Source organism: Phyllobates terribilis, unplaced genomic scaffold (assembly GCF_046119375.1).
Source record: "Phyllobates terribilis strain yellow unplaced genomic scaffold, ASM4611937v1 Scaffold_1__5_contigs__length_1240528914, whole genome shotgun sequence".
Lineage (NCBI taxonomy): Eukaryota > Metazoa > Chordata > Amphibia > Anura > Dendrobatidae > Phyllobates > Phyllobates terribilis.
In genome coordinates this window covers 568719834-568740390 of record NW_027362761.1, presented here as the reverse complement: position 1 = coordinate 568740390, position 20557 = coordinate 568719834, and the positions used below count along the sequence as shown (strand labels likewise).

At 42.3% G+C, this 20557-nt stretch overlaps 1 protein-coding gene across 9 annotated transcripts in view; it reads right to left on the bottom strand.

The window, feature by feature from the left end:
* Positions 1 to 20557, bottom strand: part of WDR7 (WD repeat domain 7) — a 414768-nt gene that overhangs the window by 160589 nt on the left and 233622 nt on the right. For all 9 annotated transcript variants that reach the window (XM_073680963.1, XM_073680990.1, XM_073680974.1 and 6 more), the window contains one exon: positions 8295 to 8481. In XM_073680963.1, the coding sequence (XP_073537064.1) occupies positions 8295 to 8481 (187 nt within the window). The remainder of the gene's footprint in view (positions 1 to 8294; positions 8482 to 20557) is intronic.

Here is a 20557-nt window from a genome sequence, read left to right as displayed (position 1 = left end):
TGCGTTTATTTGTGAAAAAATCGGAAATTTGGCGAAAATTTTGAAAATTTCGCAATTTTCAAACTTTGAATTTTCATGCCCTTAAATCAGAGAGATATGTCACACAAAATACTTAATAAATAACATTTCCCACATGTCTACTTTACATCAGCACAATTTTGGAACCCAAATTTTTTTTTGTTAGGGAGCTATAAGGGTTAAAAGTTGACCAGCGATTTCTCATTTTTCCAACAAAATTTACAAAAACATTTTTTTAGGGACCACATCATATTTGAAGTCACTTTGAGAGGTCTTTATGACAGAAAATACCCAAAAGTGACACCATTCTAAAAACTGCACCCCTCAAGGTGCTCAAAACCACATTGAAGAACTTTATTAACCCTTCAGGTGCTTCACAGGAATTTTTGGAATGTGGAAGAAAAAAAATTAACATTTAACTTTTTTCACAAAAATGTTACTTTAGACCCAATTTTTTTTATTTTCACAGGGGTAACAGGAAAAAATAGACCCCAAAATATTTTGTGCAATTTCTCTTGAGCGTGCTGATACCCCATATGTGAGGGAAAACCACTGTTTGGGCGCACGGCAGGGCTCGGAAAGGAAGGAGCGCCATTAGACTTTTTGAAAGTAAAATTTGTCTGAATAATTAGCAGAAACCATGTTGCGTTTGGAGAGCTCCTGATGTGACTAAACAGTGGAAACCCCCCACAAGTGCCACCATTTTGGAAACTAGACCCCTTAGGGAACATATCTAGATGTGTGGTGAGCACCTTGAACCCCAAGGTGCTTCACAGAAGTTTATAATATTGAGCTGTAAAAATAAAATTTTCACATTTTTCCCGCAAAAACGTTTTTCATCCCTTAATTTTGCATTATCATAAGGGTAATAGGATAAATTGCACCATGAAATTTGTTGTGCAATTTCTCCTGAACACGCCGATACCCCATATGTGGAGGCAAATTACTGTTTGGGCACATGGCAGGGTTTGAAAGGGAAGGAGCGCCATTTGACTTTTTGAATGTAAAATTTGTTTGAATAATTAGCGGACGCCATGTTGCATTTGGGGAGCCCCTGATGTGCCTAAACAGTGGAAACCCCCCACAAGTGACACCATTTTGGAAACTAGACCCCTTAGGGAACTTATCTAGATGTGTGGTGAGCACCTTGCACCCCCAGCTGCTTCACAGAAGTTTATAATATTGAGCCATAAAAATAAAATTTTCCCATTTTTCCCACAAAAAAATGTTTTCCTTTCCCTAATTTTGCGTTATCATAAGGGTAACAGGATAAATTGCACCACGAAATTTGTTGTGCAATTTCTCCTGAGTACACCGATACCCCATATGTGGGGGAAAACCACTGCTTTGGTGTACGGCAGGGTTCGGAAGAGAAAGGAGCGCTATGTTGGCTGGGATAGGCAGCAGACACCATGTCACATTTGAAGAGTTGCTGACATGCCGAAACAGCAGAAACCCCCACAAGTGACCCCATTTTGTAAACTACACCTCTCAAGGAATTCATCTAGGGAAGTAGTGAGTATTTTTTAATTTTTAAATTTATACCATTGGGCAGTGAAAAAAGCATAATTATATTTTTACCACAAAAAAATGTTTTACCCTCAGATTTTACATTTTCACACAGGGCAATGGGTAAAAATGGTGCCGAAATGTGTCACACAATTTCTTCTAAAAGTGGCAATACCCCATATGTGGCTGTATCGTACCACTCAGCCATACGGCGAGATCTGGGGGGGGGGCGGAGCGCTATTTGACAATTGGAGAACAAATTATTGTAGAATAGGCATTTGGATTTGGGAGCACAAAATTTTTTGAATTTCTTTTGGGGGGCAAGGGCCATTTCGCTTTTCCAGAGCCTTTCTGCTACCAGTAACTTGGAAGTCCCTTATATTTTTAACAGATGATGGACCTGAGTGGAGACTAGCTTTTTTTGAGGACTGAGTTGAAGCTTTTATTGGGAATTCAGATGAAACCCTTGTGGGATCCATTCACTGTAATGAGGCAGCAGAGTTACTCTGGACTCTGTCTGACCTCTGTTTAGCGGTGTCCTTTTTTTCAGAAGTGCACAAAACTGTGGCCAACCGCACTTTTATGTACGCCTAAAACAAATGACACCATGGGATCACAGGCCAGACGGCATCCACAGTGGCCTATATCTGCCTCATTACAGGGAATCTTCCGTCATGGGTTCCGGCTGAATCACATATTTCAGAGATTTACATGGAAACTCTGGCGTAAGTGCTCAGCGCAGAGCGCAGGATAAATGTGTGCCGAGCTATACTGCGATCTTTGGGAGACATAATAAACAAATCAGTAGCAGGTGAAGAATTGGTTTTATTTATTTTTTACGCCGTGCCTAGTGTGATATAACTGATTAGATTACTTTATTCTTCGGGTCGGTGCGATTACAGAGATACCAGATTTATATCGGGTTTTTATGACTGACAGCTGTCACACACTAAGAGACGCTTTTTTTTTGCAAAATCTAGTTTTTGCATCGCCATATTTTGAGAGCTATAATTTTTCCATATTTCGGCCGACAGAGTCATGTGATGGCTTGTTTTTTGTGGGACGAGTTGACATTTTTATTGGTACGATTTGTGGGTACGTGACATTTTTTGATCGCTTTCTATTCTGTTTTTTGGGAGGTAAAATTAACAAAAACCAACAATTCAGGAATTGTTTTTTGAGGTTTTTTTCATGCCGTTCTGCGTGTGGTAAAAGTGATCAGGCAGCGTTATTCTTCGGGTCAGTACATTTACAGCGATACTACACTTACTGTATATTTTTTTAAGTTTTGCCGCTTTTACACAATAAAACAATTTTATAGAAAAAATATTTTTTTTGCATTGCTTTATTCTGAGAGGTATAACTTTTTTATTTTTTGGCTGATGGAGCTGTATAGCGGCTTGATTTTTGCGGAATAAGATGACGTTTTCAGCGGTACCATTTCTATTTCCATTTTGCTTTTTGATCGCATTTTTTTCCACTTTTTGTTTGGCGATATGAGGAAAAAGCATAGTTTTTTGCTCCGTTTTTTATTTATTTTTATTACGGTGTACACATAAGGAGTTAATTAGTGTGACAGTTTTATAGCTCGGGTTGTTTCGGACGCGGCAATACCAAATATGTGTACTTTCTTTATTTTTGCATAAATATATGGATTTATCGGTTTAATATTTTATTTATTTATTTTCATTTATTTTGTATTTTTTTTTTAACAGTTTCAAAACATTTTTTTTTACTTTTTTTTACATTTTTACTTAGTCCCTGTATGGGACATTAATTTTTATTTTTCTGATCCCTGATCTCATGTAATGTAATAGACATGTATTACATTATATGAGATCTTCACTGACTGTTTCACAGTCTCCTGTCTGGCATCAGCTACAGGCTGAAGCCAGACAGGAAGGACACCATATATGGCAGAGCTGGAGGCGGTCATGTGACCTCCAGCTGCCATAGCAACGCCAGGTCCTGAAAGCAATCAAGGGGTCGTCGGAGAGGTAAGTGGACGACCTCCTCTCCTCCTGCTGTCTTCTATATGCCGCGATCACTATAGATCGCGGCATATAGAAGACAGCAAAGGGTTAACATCACTGGGACCTGATCTAATCAGGTCCCGATGATGTTCCCTGTCAGAGCTAACGCTCTGCACCGCTCCCGCAGCGATTGCAGGACCCTGGGGGTCCTGAGCGCTGCGAGACCACCCACCGTTTTTAAACGTCCTAGCTGCACAGAGCCCAGGCAGCGCGGTCGTTTATCTACAGTGGGCGGTCGGGAAGCGGTTAAGGAAAACTGCATGGAAGAAATGCCATAAGTAGAACACGCTGCCTTTAGAGTTTTTCCAGCCAGCCATCCCCTACACCATACATAAGAATAAAAAAAAAAGTATATTATATATATATATATATATATATATATATATATATATATATATATATTTTTTTTTTTCTTCTTTATATATTACAGTAATATATTATCTGTAATCTCTCTCTCTCCCCCACTCTATATTATATATACAGTGCCTTGTGAAAGTATTTGGCCCCTTTGAACCTTTCTACCTTTTGCCACATTTCTGGCTTCAAACATAAAGATATAAAATTCTAATTTTTTTGGGAAGAATCAACAACAAGTGGGACACAATCGTGAAGTGGAACGAAATTTATTGGATATTTTACACTTTTTTAACAAATTACAAACTTAACAGTGGGGCGTGCAATATTATTCGGCCCCTATACTTTCACTCCAGAAGTTCAGTGCGGATCTCTGAAGGATCCAATGTTGTCCTAAATGACTGGTAATGATAAATAGGATCCACCTGTGTGTAATCAAGTCTCCTATAAATGCTCCTGCTCTGTGATAGTCTCAGGGTTCTGTTTCAAGTGCAGAGCGCATCATGAAGACCAAGGAACACACCAGGCAGGTCCGAGATACTGTTGTGGCAAAGTTTAAAGCCGGATTTGGATACAAAAAGACTTCCCAAGTTTTAAACATCTCAAGGAGCAGTGTGCAAGCGATCATATTGAAATGGAAGGAGTGTCAGACCACTGCAAATCTACCAAGACCCGGCCGTCCCTCTAAACTTTCATCTCGAACAAGGAGAAGACTGATCAGAGATGCAGCCAAAAGGCCCATGATCACTCTGGATGAAAAGCAGAGATCTACAGCTGAGGTGGGAGAGTCTGTCCATAGGACAACAATCAGTCGTACACTGCACAAATCTGGCCTTTATGGAAGAGTGGCAAGAAGAAAGCCATTTCTCAAAGATATCCATAAAAAGTCTCGTTTGAAGTTTGCCACAAGCCACCTTGTGAGACACAAACATGTGGAATAAGGTGCTCTGGTCAGATGAAACCAAAATCTAACTTTTTGGTCACAATGCAAAACGATATGTTTGGCGTAAAAGCAACACAGCTCATCACCCTCAAAACACCATCCTCACTGTCAAACATGGTGGTGGCAGCATCATGGTTTGGGCCAGCTTTTCTTCAGCAGGGACAGGGAAGATGGTTAAATTTGATGGGAAGATGGACAGAGCCAAATACAGGACCATTCTGGAAGAAAAACTGTTGGAGTCTGCAAAAGACCTGAGACTGGGACGGAGATTTATCTTCCAACAAGACAATGATCCCAAACATAAAGCAAAATCTACAATGGAATGGCTCAAAAATAAACGTATCCAGGTGTTAGAATGGCCAAGTCAAAGTCCAGACCTGAATCCAATCGAGAATCTGTGGAAAGAGCTGAAAACTGCTGATCACAAACGCCCTCCATCCAAACTCAATGAGCTCGAGCTGTTTTGCAAGGAAGAATGGGCAAGAATTTCTGCCTCTCGATGTGCAAAACTGATAGAGACATACTCCAAGCGACTTGCAGCTGTAATCGCAGCAAAAGATGGCGCTACAAAGTATTAACTCAAGGGGGCCGAATAATATTGCATGCCCCACTTAAAATATCCAATAAATTTCGTTCCACTTCACGATTGTGTCCCACTTGTTGTTGATTCTTCCCCCAAAAATTTGAATTTTATATCTTTATGTTTGATGCCAGAAATGTGGCAAAAGGTAGATAAGTTCAAGGGGGCCAAATACCTTCACAATGCACTGTATATCTATCTAAACTGACTATATACAGTACAGACCAAAAGTTTGGACACACCTTCTCATTTAAAGATTTTTCAGTATTTTCATGACTATGAAAATTGTACATTCACACTGAAGGCATCAAAACTATGAATTAACACATGTGGAATTATATACTTAACAAAAAAGTGTGAAACAACTGAAAATATGTCTTATATTCTAGGTTCTTCAAAGTAGCCACCTTTTGCTTTGATGACTGCTTTGCACACTCTTGGCATTCTCTTGAGCTTCAAGAGGTAGTCACCGGAAATGGTCTTCCAACAATCTTGAAGGAGTTCCCAGAGATGCTTAGCACTTGTTGGCCCTTTTGCCTTCACTCTGCGGTCCAGCTCACCCCAAACCATCTAGATTGGGTTCAGGTCTGGTGACTGTGGAGGCCAGGTCATCTGGCGTAGCACCCCATCACTCTTCCTCTTGGTCAAATAGCCCTTACACAGCCTGGAGCTGTGTTTGGGGTCATTGTCCTGTTGAAAAATAAATGATGGTCCAAGTAAACGCAAACCGGATGGAATAGCATGCCGCTGCAAGATGCTTTGGTAGCCATGCTGGTTCAGTATGCCTTCAATTTTGAATAAATCCCCAACAGTGTCACCAGCAAAGCACCCCCACACCATCACACCTCCTCCTCCATGCTTCACGGTGGGAACCAGGCATGTAGAGTCCATCCGTTCACCTTTTCTGCGTCGCACAAAGACACGGTGGTTGGAACCAAAGATCTCAAATTTGGACTCATCAGACCAAAGCACAGATTTCCACTGGTCTAATGTCCATTCCTTGTGTTCTTTAGCCCAAACAAGTCTCTTCTGCTTGTTGTCTGTCCTTAGCAGTGGTTTCCTAGCAGCTATTTTACCATGAAGGCCTGCTGCACAAAGTCTCCTCTTAACAGTTGTTGTAGAGATGTGTCTGCTGCTAGAACTCTGTGTGGCATTGACCTGGTCTCTAATCTGAGCTGCTGTTAACCTGCGATTTTTGAGGCTGGTGACTCGGATAAACTTATCCTCAGAAGCAGAGGTGACTCTTGGTCTTCATTTTCTGGGGCGGTCCTCATGTGAGCCAGTTTCTTTGTAGCACTTGATGGTTTTTGCAACTGCACTTGGGGACACTTTCAATGTTTTCCCAATTTTTCGCACTGACTGACCTTCATTTCTTAAAGTAATGATGGCCTCTCGTTTTTCTTTACTTAGCTGCTTTTTTCTTTCCATAATACAAATTCTAACAGACTATTCAGTAGGACTATCAGCTGTGTATCTACCAGACTTCTGCACAACACAACTGATGGTCCCAACCCCATTTATTAGGCAAAAAATCCCACTTATTAAACCTGACAGGGCACACCTGTGAAGTGAAAACCATTTCCAGTGACTACCTCTTGAAGCTCATCAAGAGAATGCCAAGAGTGTGCAAAGCAGTCATCAAAGCAAAAGATGGCTACTTTGAAGAACCTAGAATATAAGACATATTTTCAGTTGTTTCACTTTTTTGTTAAGTATATAATGCCACATGTGTTAATTCATAGTTTTGATGCCTTCAGTGTGAATGTACAATTTTCATAGTCATGAAAATACTGAAAAATCTTTAAATGAGAAGGTGTGTCCAAACTTTTAGTCTGTACTGTGTATATATATATATATATATATACATACACACACACACACATATATACAGTATATATATACACACACACACATACATATATACAGTATATCTATATACCCACACATACATATATACAGTATATATATATATATATATATATATATATATACACACACACACACATACAGTGTATATATATATATACACACGCACACATACACATTATATATATATATACACACATATATATACACTGCACACACACATACATATATATACACACAAACATACATATAGTTTTTTAAAGGGAGAATTAAATTTATGCATATTCTTATACAGTTTTACAGTCAGAAAATAAAAATATATATATATTTTCATAATGGCATAAGTTTGTCATATTTAAAAGAAAAAAAAAATTCATAAGCTTTGTAAATAAAATATTTAAAACATTTTTTTTAAACATAAAAATGTAAAAATAAACAATATTAATGTAATATATAAAGAAAATATTACAAAAAATTATGAAAAAAAAATATTTAAAGAGCCAAACCATTAAAAAAAAAAAATTAAGATGATGAAATCACCTTCAAAATTCACTAAAAAGGACACCAGATCCAAACACATCTCAGAAAAAAAGAGCGGCTATACTTACCAATACATGTAGGACGCAGCTGGCCTCCATTATAAAAGTTGACTGCATCCTGCATCCTTCTTGAGGTGCTTGGGGTTTGCTTAGGGTGCCGGCCACACTGATACGTGTAGTGCACATTGACGGCTTACAGACATACTGCTAGATCGGACCACTTGTCCAGTACTATATAAGTGCGCCCCTTAACACCCTATTCTCTACTGTTATCCCCTTATGTTATCTGCTTATTAAGGACCTGGGCACTGGGCCGTTAAAGGGGTTAAAATGACACACCCCATCTTTTACTTCCCAAAACCCAGTAATCCATCAAATGCTGGACACCCCCTCCCCACGGATGCCAGCGAGAAAGTGATTTTTATGCAATGACCATGCAATGGAGAACCTACTTGGCGAGCTGCTTTTCGGCGTCTGCGCAGAGCTCCAGAAGACCCATTAAAACGGCAGAAACGTCCATGTACGGTTCCCAGACGGTAAAGCCTCGTCCGATCAGATCAATAGCCGTCCGGCGGATGGTGCTGTGAGGAGGGAGCTTGGGGCTGGGGGGCTGCAGCAGCAGGAAAGTCAGAGCCTTGCCTGTGAAAAAAAAAAGACATACAGCCTTTACAGTCATGAATGAGAACAAGACTTTACAGCAGCTGAAAAAAAAAAATGCTAACTCTGACTTTCACATTTCATGGCCTTAATGCAAAATCTGTACCACGACTCCAACCTATTAGGTTCCATTTATTATAATGGGGTCTTCCTATGTGCCGGGGACCCCACTTGGACCCATAAGTTGTACCACCAGCACTATTGCTCGAATTTAGGTAAGAAGTACAATAAAAATGTAACACATTATGGGTGCAATGCACATAACCACTGGGTGGCCACATAGACACCTATAGCATAAACATCTCCCGACAGAGTACTACAAATTATTTTTCCCCCCCAATATTTGACATCTTGTGCTGCTCATCTCATGGATATGTGGAGCCAAAAAGACAAGTAAGAAAGTCCCCCTGCTCACCCTATAGCTACGTCTTTTTACACCTCTACATATACATAATCCTACAAAGTTTTTATAGGGGCCCAGAAAAAAAAAAGACAATATACAATATTGACAATGGTCACTATATGGATAAAACAAGCTTTGAGGGGATTGTAAAAAGCAGACGCAGGACATTATTTATTGCCAACCTTGCAAAGGAGGAGTTCATGGCTCTAAGTGACGTCTTTTATGGACACAATAAATCCCAAATGGCTGCATTTCTCTTCTCGGAGGGCTGCAGTCATGTACACCGTGATACGTGAGCTCTGGTGGGAGTCTGTGGATGCAGTATATACATTAACGCCACCGATGACGTGTGCGAGAAATAATAATATCCACAGTCCAGGAAAGAGACTGGACAAGCAGTCACTAGAACGAGTTGTCCAGTTTAGGAAACCCATTTCCAAATATCCTATTAAAGGGTTATTCTCCAAAAAATCAAGTTATCCCATAGGATAGGGGATAACATGCCGATCGCTGGGAGCCCCAGCAATCCAGAGAAGCCCGAGAATGGGGGGTGCGCTGGAGGAGCGGAGGTGATCTGTCGGACCCCAGTGATCAGTAAGTTCTCCCCTGCCCTACGGATAAGGAGTAACTAGATGTTTTGGGGAATAACCCATAAAGTAATTCTGGATTTACAGGAGAAGGTCCTCATCTCCTGGTCAGAGAGGGCAGAGCAATTCCAAAGATCCTCTCTCCAGATGACCTGTCCGGCATCACACACACACACTGTGGACACTGTGCAATACTTCATTTCCCCTGAAGAGGCGCTGCAGAGATATTGTACACTGACCGACAGGTTTCCTCACAGGTCACAGCTGATTGCTGGACGGCGTTTTATTATCTTCTAATAATATAATAATAATTTTTATTTTTATAGCTCCAACATATTCCGCAGCACTTTACAGTTTTAGGGGTGGTAGGGAGGGGACTGATTGTCAATAAGTAGGGATCGTCCAATGTGGAGGTCACGTGATCAACTGACGAAACGTGCGTAGGGGAATGAGGGACCGTGCATAATTCTGGTGCCTGCACAATAGTGGTTCTGCGGTATGTTACCATTTTTTTTTTTATTATTTATTTTTGATCACTGTATCTGTATTACTATGGTTTAACATACAACTTATTGGTTACATTGCAGCACTATTGTGTAGGTGTGGTATACTTGTAATAGGTACACATACACTCTTACACCCGTATGCAAACTTTGGTCCCTCACAGTACGGAGGTGCTTTTTAGCTGCTATGCATTTGCATATTTTATACTAATAAAGTTTTGTGCTTGCTGAATCAATTCGGTCTTCTGTGTATTCATCAGATTTGGAAAGAATTATATGATGTATATCTCAGTATACATAAGTTGGTAAGGTCAGCTTCTTTTTTATGCCTGATCCAGACCCAAGTAATGCAAAATTGTGGACTAGTCCAAGGCCAGATCAGAAAGCTTCACGACGTTGGATGTTGGCCCAGTTGGATGCATGGAAGCCTAAAGACATGTGGGAAGTATATGTTGAGGAATACTACGTTTTTTTTGTGCAGAAAATCTGCTGCGATTTCATGAAAACTGACGGCTATTCAGAGTCTAAAGACGCTCCAGAACTGCGTTTTTTTGAGCACTTTTTTTTTTTTATAACCTTCTAGGAGGAGCCTAAAAATACACAAGAAAAAAAAATTGTGTTTCTAAGTGCAGAATCCAAGCGTTTTTGCACTTTATTAAATGAAAGAATAAATAATAAAAAAAGCATTAGAAAATTCAGCTTCAAATCTGCACCAAAAACGCAGAAAATAAAGGGGAAAACATATCAAGAAGACGTAGCAGAAACCCCAAGAATCAGAGAAGGCTGTTATTGCGGATACTGGTGTGGACACCAGCAGAAAACATGCGGATTCAAAGTAGCAGAAAAAAAAAAAAGAAGCATTTATCTTCACTACATGTGAACGCGGTCTGACTGCAGATTCCCAGCGTCTCCACACTTAAAGCATGAAAAAAAAAACCACGCTATTTCAAATCTGCATCAAAAGCCAACAACAACAACAAAAAGATCTACAAAAAGACCAAACTGAGTATTACTTTACCCGGGTCCAGTGCCTGCTCTCCGCAACTGCCATGGTCTCTGTTGATGGTGTGCAGCGCGGACATCAAATCGACAGCGCTGCAGCCAATTAGTGAGCTGACCAGCTCATAACATCTACATGGACAGAGCGACTGACTGGCTGCAGTGCTGTCAGCGTACGGTCATCGCTCCGGTCAAACAACAGAGACCAGGTCTGAGGTTCAGAGCCTAGTGCTGGACCCAGGAAGGATGAATAATACTCGATTTATCTTTTTTATGGTTATTGTGGAATATGAAAAAGTGTTCTGAAAGGGAACAACCCCTTTAAAGAATATGGACACCTTTGGGGACCGGACTTTCTTTTTCATTTAAATGTATATATTTTAGGCACTAAATTATTTTTACAAATTAGGTTTCATTTAACATTTTGCACAATTAGAATCTTGGGGGTCCTTCTAATGTATGCAGGACTATATGGGGTCCATTATACCGTATGGAGGACTACATGGGGTCCATTATTCCGTATGGAGGACTATGTGGGGCCATTATACTGTATGCAGGACTATATGGGGCCCATTATACCGTATGGAGGACTATGTGGGGCCCATTATACCGTATGGAGGACTATGTGGGGCCATTATACTGTATGGAGGACTATGTGGGGCCCATTATTCTGTATGGAGGACTATGTGGGGCCCACTATTCTGCATGGAGGACTATGTGGGGCCATTATACTGTAGGAGGACTATGTGTGGCCCATTATACTGTATGGAGGGCTATGTGGGCCCATTATACTGTATGGAGGACTATGTGGGCCCATTATACTGTATGGGGGACTATGTGGGCCCATTATACTGTATGGAGGACTATGTGGGCCCATTATACTGTATGGAGGACTATGTGGGGCCATTATACTGTATGGAGGACTATGTGGGGCCATTATACTGTTTGGAGGACTATGTGGGGCCATTATTCTGTATGGAGGACTATGTGGGGCCCATTATTCTGTATGGAGGACTATGTGGGGCCATTATACTGTATAGAGGACTATGTGGGGCCCATTATACTGTATGGAGGACTATGTGGGGCCCATTATACTGTATGGAGGACTATGTGGGGCCCATTATACTGTATGGAGGACTATGTGGGGCCCATTATTCTGTATGGAGGCCTATGTGGGGCCCATTATACTGTATGGAGGACTATGTGGGGCCCATTATTCTGTAAGGAGGCCTATGTGGGGCCCATTATTCTGTATGGAGGACTATGTGGGGCCATTATACTGTATGGAGGACTATGTGGGGCCCATTATTCTGTATGGAGGACTATGTGGGGCCCTTATACTGTATGGAGGACTATGTGGGGCCATTATACTGTATGGAGGACTATGTGGGGCCATTATACTGTATGGAGGACTATGTGGGGCCATTATACTGTATGGAGGACTATGTGGGGCCATTATACTGTATGGAGGACTATGTGGGGTCCATTATTTCGTATGGAGGACTATGTGGGGCCCATTATTCTGTATGGAGGACTATGTGGGGCCATTATACTGTATGGAGGACTATGTGGGGCCCATTATTCTGTATGGAGGACTATGTGGGGCCCTTATACTGTATGGAGGACTATGTGGGGCCATTATACTGTATGGAGGACTATGTGGGGCCATTATACTGTATGGAGGACTATGTGGGGCCATTATACTGTATGGAGGACTATGTGGGGCCATTATACTGTATGGAGGACTATGTGGGGCCATTATACTGTATGGAGGACTATATGGGGTCCATTATTCCGTATGGAGGACTATGTGGAGCCCATTATTCCGTATGGAGGACTATGTGGGGCCCATTATACTGTATGGAGGACTATGTGGGGCCCATTATACTGTATGGACGACTATATGGGGCCCATTATTCCGCATGGAGGACTATGTGGGGCCCATTATTCTGTATGGAGTACTATGTGGGGCCATTATTCCATATGGAGGAATATGTGGAACCCATTATTCTGTATGGAGGACTATGTGGTGCCCATTATACTGTATGGAGGACTATGTGGGGCCCATTATACTGTATGGAGGACTATGTGGGGCCCATTATACTGTATGGAGGACTATGTGGGGCCCATTATACTGTATGGAGGACTATGTGGGGCCCATTATTCTGCATGGAGGACTATGTGGGCCCATTATTCCATATGGAGGACTATGTGGAACCCATTATTCTGTATGGAGGACTATGTGGGGCCCATTATACTGTATGGAGGACTATATGGGGTCCATTATTCCGTATGGAGGACTATATGGGGCCCATTATTCTGCATGGAGGACTATGTGGGGCCCATTATTCTGCATGGAGGCCTATGTGGGGCCCATTATTCTGTATGGAGGACTATGTGGGGCCCATTATACTGTATGGAGGACTATGTGGGGCCCTTATACTGTATGGAGGACTATATGGGGTCCATTATTCTGTATGGAGGACAATGTGGAGCCCATTATTCCGTATGGAGGACTATGTGGGGCCATTATTCCGTATGGAGGACTATGTGGGGCCATTATTGTGTAAGAAGGACTATGTGGGGCCCATTATACTGTATGGAGGACTATGTGGGGCCCATTATACTGTATGGAGGACTATGTGGGGCCCACTATTCTGCATGGAGGACTATGTGGGGCCATTATACTGTAGGAGGACTATGTGTGGCCCATTATACTGTATGGAGGACTATGTGGGCCCATTATACTGTATGGAGGACTATGTGGGCCCATTATACTGTATGGAGGACTATGTGGGCCCATTATACTGTATGGAGGACTATGTGGGCCCATTATACTGTATGGAGGACTATGTGGGGCCATTATACTGTATGGAGGACTATGTGGGGCCATTATTCTGTATGGAGGACTATGTGGGGCCATTATTCTGTATGGAGGACTCTGTGGGGCCCATTATACTGTATGGAGGACTATGTGGGGCCCATTATACTGTATGGAGGACTATGTGGGGCCCATTATACTGTATGGAGGACTATGTGGGGCCCACTATTCTGCATGGAGGACTATGTGGGGCCATTATACTGTAGGAGGACTATGTGGGGCCCATTATACTGTATGGAGGACTATGTAGGGCCCATTATACTGTGTGGAGGGCTGTGTGGGGATCACAGTTGGGGCATCATACTGTGTTAGGTTCACCATACTTTACCGGTGGGGTGGGTTGAGGGGGGGTACAGTAGGGGTCTTCATACTGTGTGTGTGGAGGAATTCACTGTGGGGATATCATACTGTGTTTGGGGGGCACTTTTGTTAGCATCATACTTTATTGGGGCAATGAAAGGGCAATCTAGGGGCTTCAATAGGAGGAAAATTATTCGGTAAGGGTTGCAAACTTGGGAGATCCCACCAAATATGAAGTTTTCTTTTATTTTTTGGGCCCCAATTAGAACTTCGGCTATGGGGCCCAGTGATTTCTATATACGCCCTTGCCCGCCAGGAAAAACCCAATGCTTCGGTCATGTGATCAAACTCTTGAGATCTTTGTTTGTGGAATAAACCCTTTAAGCTTGGTTCCATATTTAAAGGTTCATCGTTATATTTGATGATCAGGAAAAATTTCCATAATTGTAGACATTTTTTAATAAAATATCAAGGATGGCCCATGGCTTTGTCTAAGTATTTCATTTTGGCCCTCTGTGTATTTGAGTCTAACTGGTAAGTGTGTAAAGCCTTCATCTATCTTTTTCAGAGCTGCTCTCAGCTGATTTATGACTATATCAAAGTTCAGCTCAACTTTCCATGTGGTCATAAATCAGCACACAAAAGTTAAGAAAAAGACAAAAAAACCCCCCACCTTATAACCTCTCCGTCAGAACGAGCTCACTGATGGATTCTCAGATAACTCGTTCTACAGCCAACACCAGGCAGTACAGCACACCTCGTATAGAGGTGCACAATTCTTAATTAAACCCAATTGCAAAATTAATTTTCAGCATAAAATACATGCATTAAACTAAATAAAAAAAGCCACCCAATTTGTCCAGGTTATTTGAGAATTAATAGGGTGGTAATTACGATGGTAGAAGCTTAATCAAGACAGCAAGGAAGGAGCTACCAGTGTGTAGGTTCCCGAGGTTAGAAATCCTGGAGTTTAGTGAAGAGCAGCTGAGGGTCCCCATTAGGTTGCCTCCATCATGCGCCTCTCGTCTTTGTACTCTCTTATTATCTGTTCTGCAGTCACTCGCTGAAGTCATTTTATATTCAGGACCTCTGCAGAGGTCAAAGGGGGACGCTCGGAGAAATCTCAGGACAGGCTCGCTTGGCATTTAAAAGAAGCCTTGAAGGTTATTCCTACAGAAACCACTGGAAAGCGCAATCCACAACTTCTGGAAGATGGAAACCTGCCTGGATTTTAACATTTTCCTTGGAAGTATGCAACCACTCAGAGACGTGTCTATGTTCCATAAAATTCACGCTCAAGGCAAAGATTATTGGTCAGGTCACCTAAATTAGGAACCCTGCATTATTCCCTGGGGAAGATGGAGGAATACTGAGTATTGCGGTGTCATGTCTACATGGGGAACAGAAGGAATCATCATACAAGACGTTGATCGAGTAAAATGACAAATCGACTACGATCGACCGCAGTCCTGGTCACCGGAGGATGGACCGCCGAGACCGGGGCTCAACAAAGCATATACAACTTTGAAACTACCGTATAACTTGGTCGAGTGACTTTTGTGGTTCCCCAAGACTGCATTTCATGGCAAAGTCATTACCAGTGAATGATGAAAGCCAAAGTATGACTTGGTATGAACGGAGTTTGCAGAAGCAAAACCCAAGGAACGCCATTCTCACACCAATGTCAATGGATAAAAACAACTCTGCAGCTTGTTAAAGATCCCCTCCATTCTCAAGCACGAGGGTTCTTTACTTCTGTATTTTACAGCTCCTTGCCTAGGCTACCGGCCACCTCTGCAGTCTATCAAAAGTGGCCATTTCCTACGCAAGGAGCAAAGTGCTTTAGCCCTTGTTTATATAGCTTGCTAGCAAATTTTTATTGCTAGCTGTCTCGCTGCCAAGAGGCGCTACCTTTCCAAGAGAGGAAACTGGAAAAGAATAGGTTCAGCTGGGTGACAGTTAGAAGGGGGGGGTAGAGGGAAGAGTGTCAGGGAGGCTAGTCCTGATCTGGCACACCCCAATAAGTTTGCAAAGTTGGCAGATGAGGGGGGTGTCGGTATAGGGGTAGCACTGCTGCAGCAAGGCATGTCTTCTGAAAGCCGGAGGAGCGTCAGCTCCAGTAAGTGGGGAAACAGGAGAGCAGGGCAGGCCAGGCAGGTGCTGGTAGTGGGGGACTCAATTATTAGGGGAATAGATAGGGCAATCTGTAACAAAGACAGGGATCGTCGAACAGTGTGCAGCCTACCTGGCGCTCGAGTCCGGCACATCGCTGATCGGGTTGACAGATTCCTGGGAAGGGCTGGTGAGGACCCAGCGGTCATGGTGCACATTGGCACAAATGACAAAGTTAGAGGTAATGCCAGAAGCCTCAGTAACAAAATGGAGGAATTAGAATTAATTTTGTTGGAAAATAATTATGACATGGTAGGGATATCTGAGACGTGGCTGGACGAGAGCCATGACTGGGCAGTTCATTTACAGGGCTATAGTCTGTTAAGAAATGACCGTACAAACAAGCGAGGGGGGGTTGTTTATATGTAAAATCATCCTTAAAACCCATCTTGAATGAGAATATATGTGAATCTAATGAAAATGTAGAGTCCCTGTGGGTGGAGATAAGGGGAGGGGGAAAAAATAATAAATTACTGATAGGTGTTTGTTAGAAGTCTACAAAAATAATGGAAGCAGCGGAGAAAATCCTCATAAAGCAAATAGATGAAGCAGCGACTCAAGGAGAAGTCATTATTATGGGAGACTTCAACTACCCTGAAATACATTGGGGAACAGAAACCTGTAGTTCAAGCAAAGGTAATAGGTTTTTGACAACTATGAGAGACAATTACCTTCCACAACTGGTTCAGGACCCAACAAGAAGGGGGGCACTGCTAGAAATAATATTAACCAACAGGCCAGACTGCATATCAAATATACGAATTGCGGAGCACTTGGGTAATAGTGATCATGAAATAATACGTTTTCATGTATCCTTTAATAAGATGTGTAGTAGAGGGGTTACAAGGACACTAAACTTCAGGAAGGCAAATTTCCAACGGTTGAGAGATGATCTTAGTGCAATAAACTGGGACGATATCCTGAGACATAAAGCTACACAAAGCAAATGGGAGACATTTATTAGCATCCTGAATAGGACCTGTGCACAATATATACCCTATGGGAATAAACATGCTAGAAATAGGAGGAAACCACTATGGCTAAATAGAGCTGTAAGGGGCGCAATAAGTGACAAAAAGAAAGCATTTAGAGAACTAAAACAAGTAGGTAGTGATGAGGCATTAAATAAATAAAGAAAATTAAATACATTTTGTAAAAACCAAATCAAAGCAGCAAAGACTGAGACAGAGAGACTCATTGCCAGAGAAAGTAAAAATAACCCCAAAATATTCTTTAACTACATAAATAGTAAAAAACTAAAAAATGATAGTGTTGGCCCCCTTAAAAATAGTCTGGGTGAAATGGTGGATGAGGATGAGGATGAGGAAAAAGCCAATATGCTAAATGATTTTTTTTCAACAGTATTTACACAAGAAAATCGCATGATAGAAAACATGATTAGTGATAACAAAAATTCTCCAGTAAATGTCACTTGCTTAACCCAGCAGGAAGTACGGCGGCGTCTAAAAATCACTAAAGTTGACAAATCCCCGGGCCCGGATGGGATACACCCGCGATTACTGCAGGAATTAAGGAACGTCATAGATAGAACATTATTTTTAATCTTTAAAGATTCCATAATAACAGGGTCTGTACCACAGGACAGGCATATAGCAAATGTGGTGCCAATATTCAAAAAGGGGACAAAAACTGAACTTGGAAATTATAGGCCGGTAAGCTTAACCTCTACTGTGGGTAAAATCCTGGAGGGTTTCAAAAGAGATGCTATAATAGAGTATCTGAAGAAGAATAACCTCATGACCCAATATCAACATGGGTTTACGAGGGACCGTTCCTGTCAAACTAATCTGATCAGTTTTTATGAGGAGACAAGTTCTGGACTGGACCAAGGAAATGCAGTGGATGTTGTGTATATGGACTTTTCAAAAGCTTTTGATACGGTTCCACACAAAAGGTTGATACATAAAATGAGAACAATGGGGATAGGGGAAAATACTTAAAAAAATAAAGGGAACACTCAAATAACACATCCTAGATCTGAATGAATGAAATATTCTCATTGAATACTTTGTTCTGTACAAAGTTGAATGTGCTGACAACAAAATCACACAAAAATCATCAATGGAAATCAAATTTATTAACCAATGGAGGCCTGGATTTGGAGTCACTCCCAAAATTATAGTGGAAAAACACACTACAGGCTGATCCAACTTTGATGTAATGTCCTTAAAACAAGTCACAATGAGGCTCAGTATTGTGTGTGGCCTCCACGTGCCTGTATGACCTCCCTACAACGCCTGGGCATGCTCCTGATGAGGCTGCGGATGGTCTCCTGTGGGATCTCCTCCCAGACCTGGACTAAAGCATCCGCCAACTCCTGGACAGTCTGTGGTACAACGTGACGTTGGTGGATGGAGCGAGACATGATGTCCCAGATGTGCTCAATCGGATTCAGGTCTGGGGAACGGGCGGGCCAGTCCATAGCTTCAATGCCTTCATCTTGCAGGAACTGCTGACACACTCCAGCCACATGAGGTCTGGCATTGTCCTGCATTAGGAGGAACCCAGGGCCAACCGCACCAGCATATGGTCTCACAAGGGGTCTGAGGATCTCATCTCGGTACGTAATGGCAGTCAGGCTACCCCTGGCGAGAACATGGAGGGCTGTGCAGCCCTCCAAAGAAATGCCACCCCACACCATTACTGACCCACTACCAAACTGGTCATGCTGAAGGATGTTGCAGGCAGCAGATCGCTCTCCACGGCGTCTCTAGACTGTCACGTCTGTCACATGTGCTCAGTGTGAACCTGCTTTCATCTGTGAAGAGTACAGGGCACCAGTCGCGACTTTGCCAATCCTGGGGTTCTGTGGCAAATGCCAAGCGTCCTGCACAGTGTTGGGCTATGAGCACAACCCCCATCTGTGGACGTCGGGCCCTCATACCACCCTCATGGAGTCGGTTCCTAACCATTTGTGCAGACACATGCACATTTGTGGCCTGCTGGAGGTCATTTTGCAAGGCTCTGGCAGTGCTCCTCCTGTTCCTCCTTGCACAAAGGCGGAGGTAGCGGTCCTGCTGTTGGGTTGTTGCCCTCCTACGGCCCCCTCCACATCTCCTGGTGTACTGGCCTGTCTCCTGGTAGCGCCTCTAGCCTCTGGACACTACGCTGACAGACACAGCAAACCTTCTTGCCACAGTTCGCATTGATGTGCTATCCTGGATGAGCTGCACTACCTGAGCAACTTCTGTGGGTTGTAGAGTCCGTCTCAAGCTACCATGAGTGTGAAAGCACAACCAACATTCAAAAGTGACCAAAATATCAGCCAGAAAGCATTGGTACTGAGATGTGGTCTGTGGTCCCCACCTGCAGAACCACTCCTTTATTGAGGGTGTCTTGATAATTGCCAATAATTTCCATCTATTGTCTATTCCATTTGCACAACAGCATGTGAAATTGATTGTCAATCAGTGTTGCTTCCTAAGTGGACAGTTTCATTTCACAGAAGTTTGATTTACTTGGAGTTATATTCTGTGGTTTAAGTGTTCCCTTTATTTTTTTGAGCAGTGAATATGTATGTGGGTTAAGAACTGGCTCAGTGATAGAAAACAAAGGGTGGTTATTAATGGAAAACACTCAGACAGGCTCTCAGTTAACAGTGGGGTACCACAGGGGTCAGTATTGGGCCCGCTTCTTTTTAACATATTTATTAATGACCTTATAGGGGGCATACAGAGTAGTATTTCAATATTTGCAGATGACACTAAACTCTGCAGGGTAACCCTGCGTGTATTGGTGGACGACAAGCTCACGTTTAGTGGCCAGTGTCCGGCAGCTGCTGCAAAGGCAAATAAAATAATGGGATGCATTAAAAGAGGCATAGATGCTGATGAGGAGAAGATAATTTTACCTCTATACAAGTCATTAGTGCGATCACACTTAGAATACTGTGTGCAGTTCTGGTCTCCGGTGTATAAGAAAGACATAGCTGAACTAGAGCGGGTGCAGAGAAGAGCGACCAAGGTTATTAGCGGACTGGGGGGTCTGCAATACCAAGACAGGTTATTACACTTGGGGTTATTTACTGTGGAAAAACGAAGGCTTAGGGGTGATCTTATTACTATGTACAAGTATATGAGGGGACAGTACAAAGACCTTTCTACTGATCTTTTTACTCTGAGGCCAGAGACGGGGACAAGGGGGCATCTTCTACGTCTGGAGGAAAGAAGTTTAATCATAATCACAGACGGGG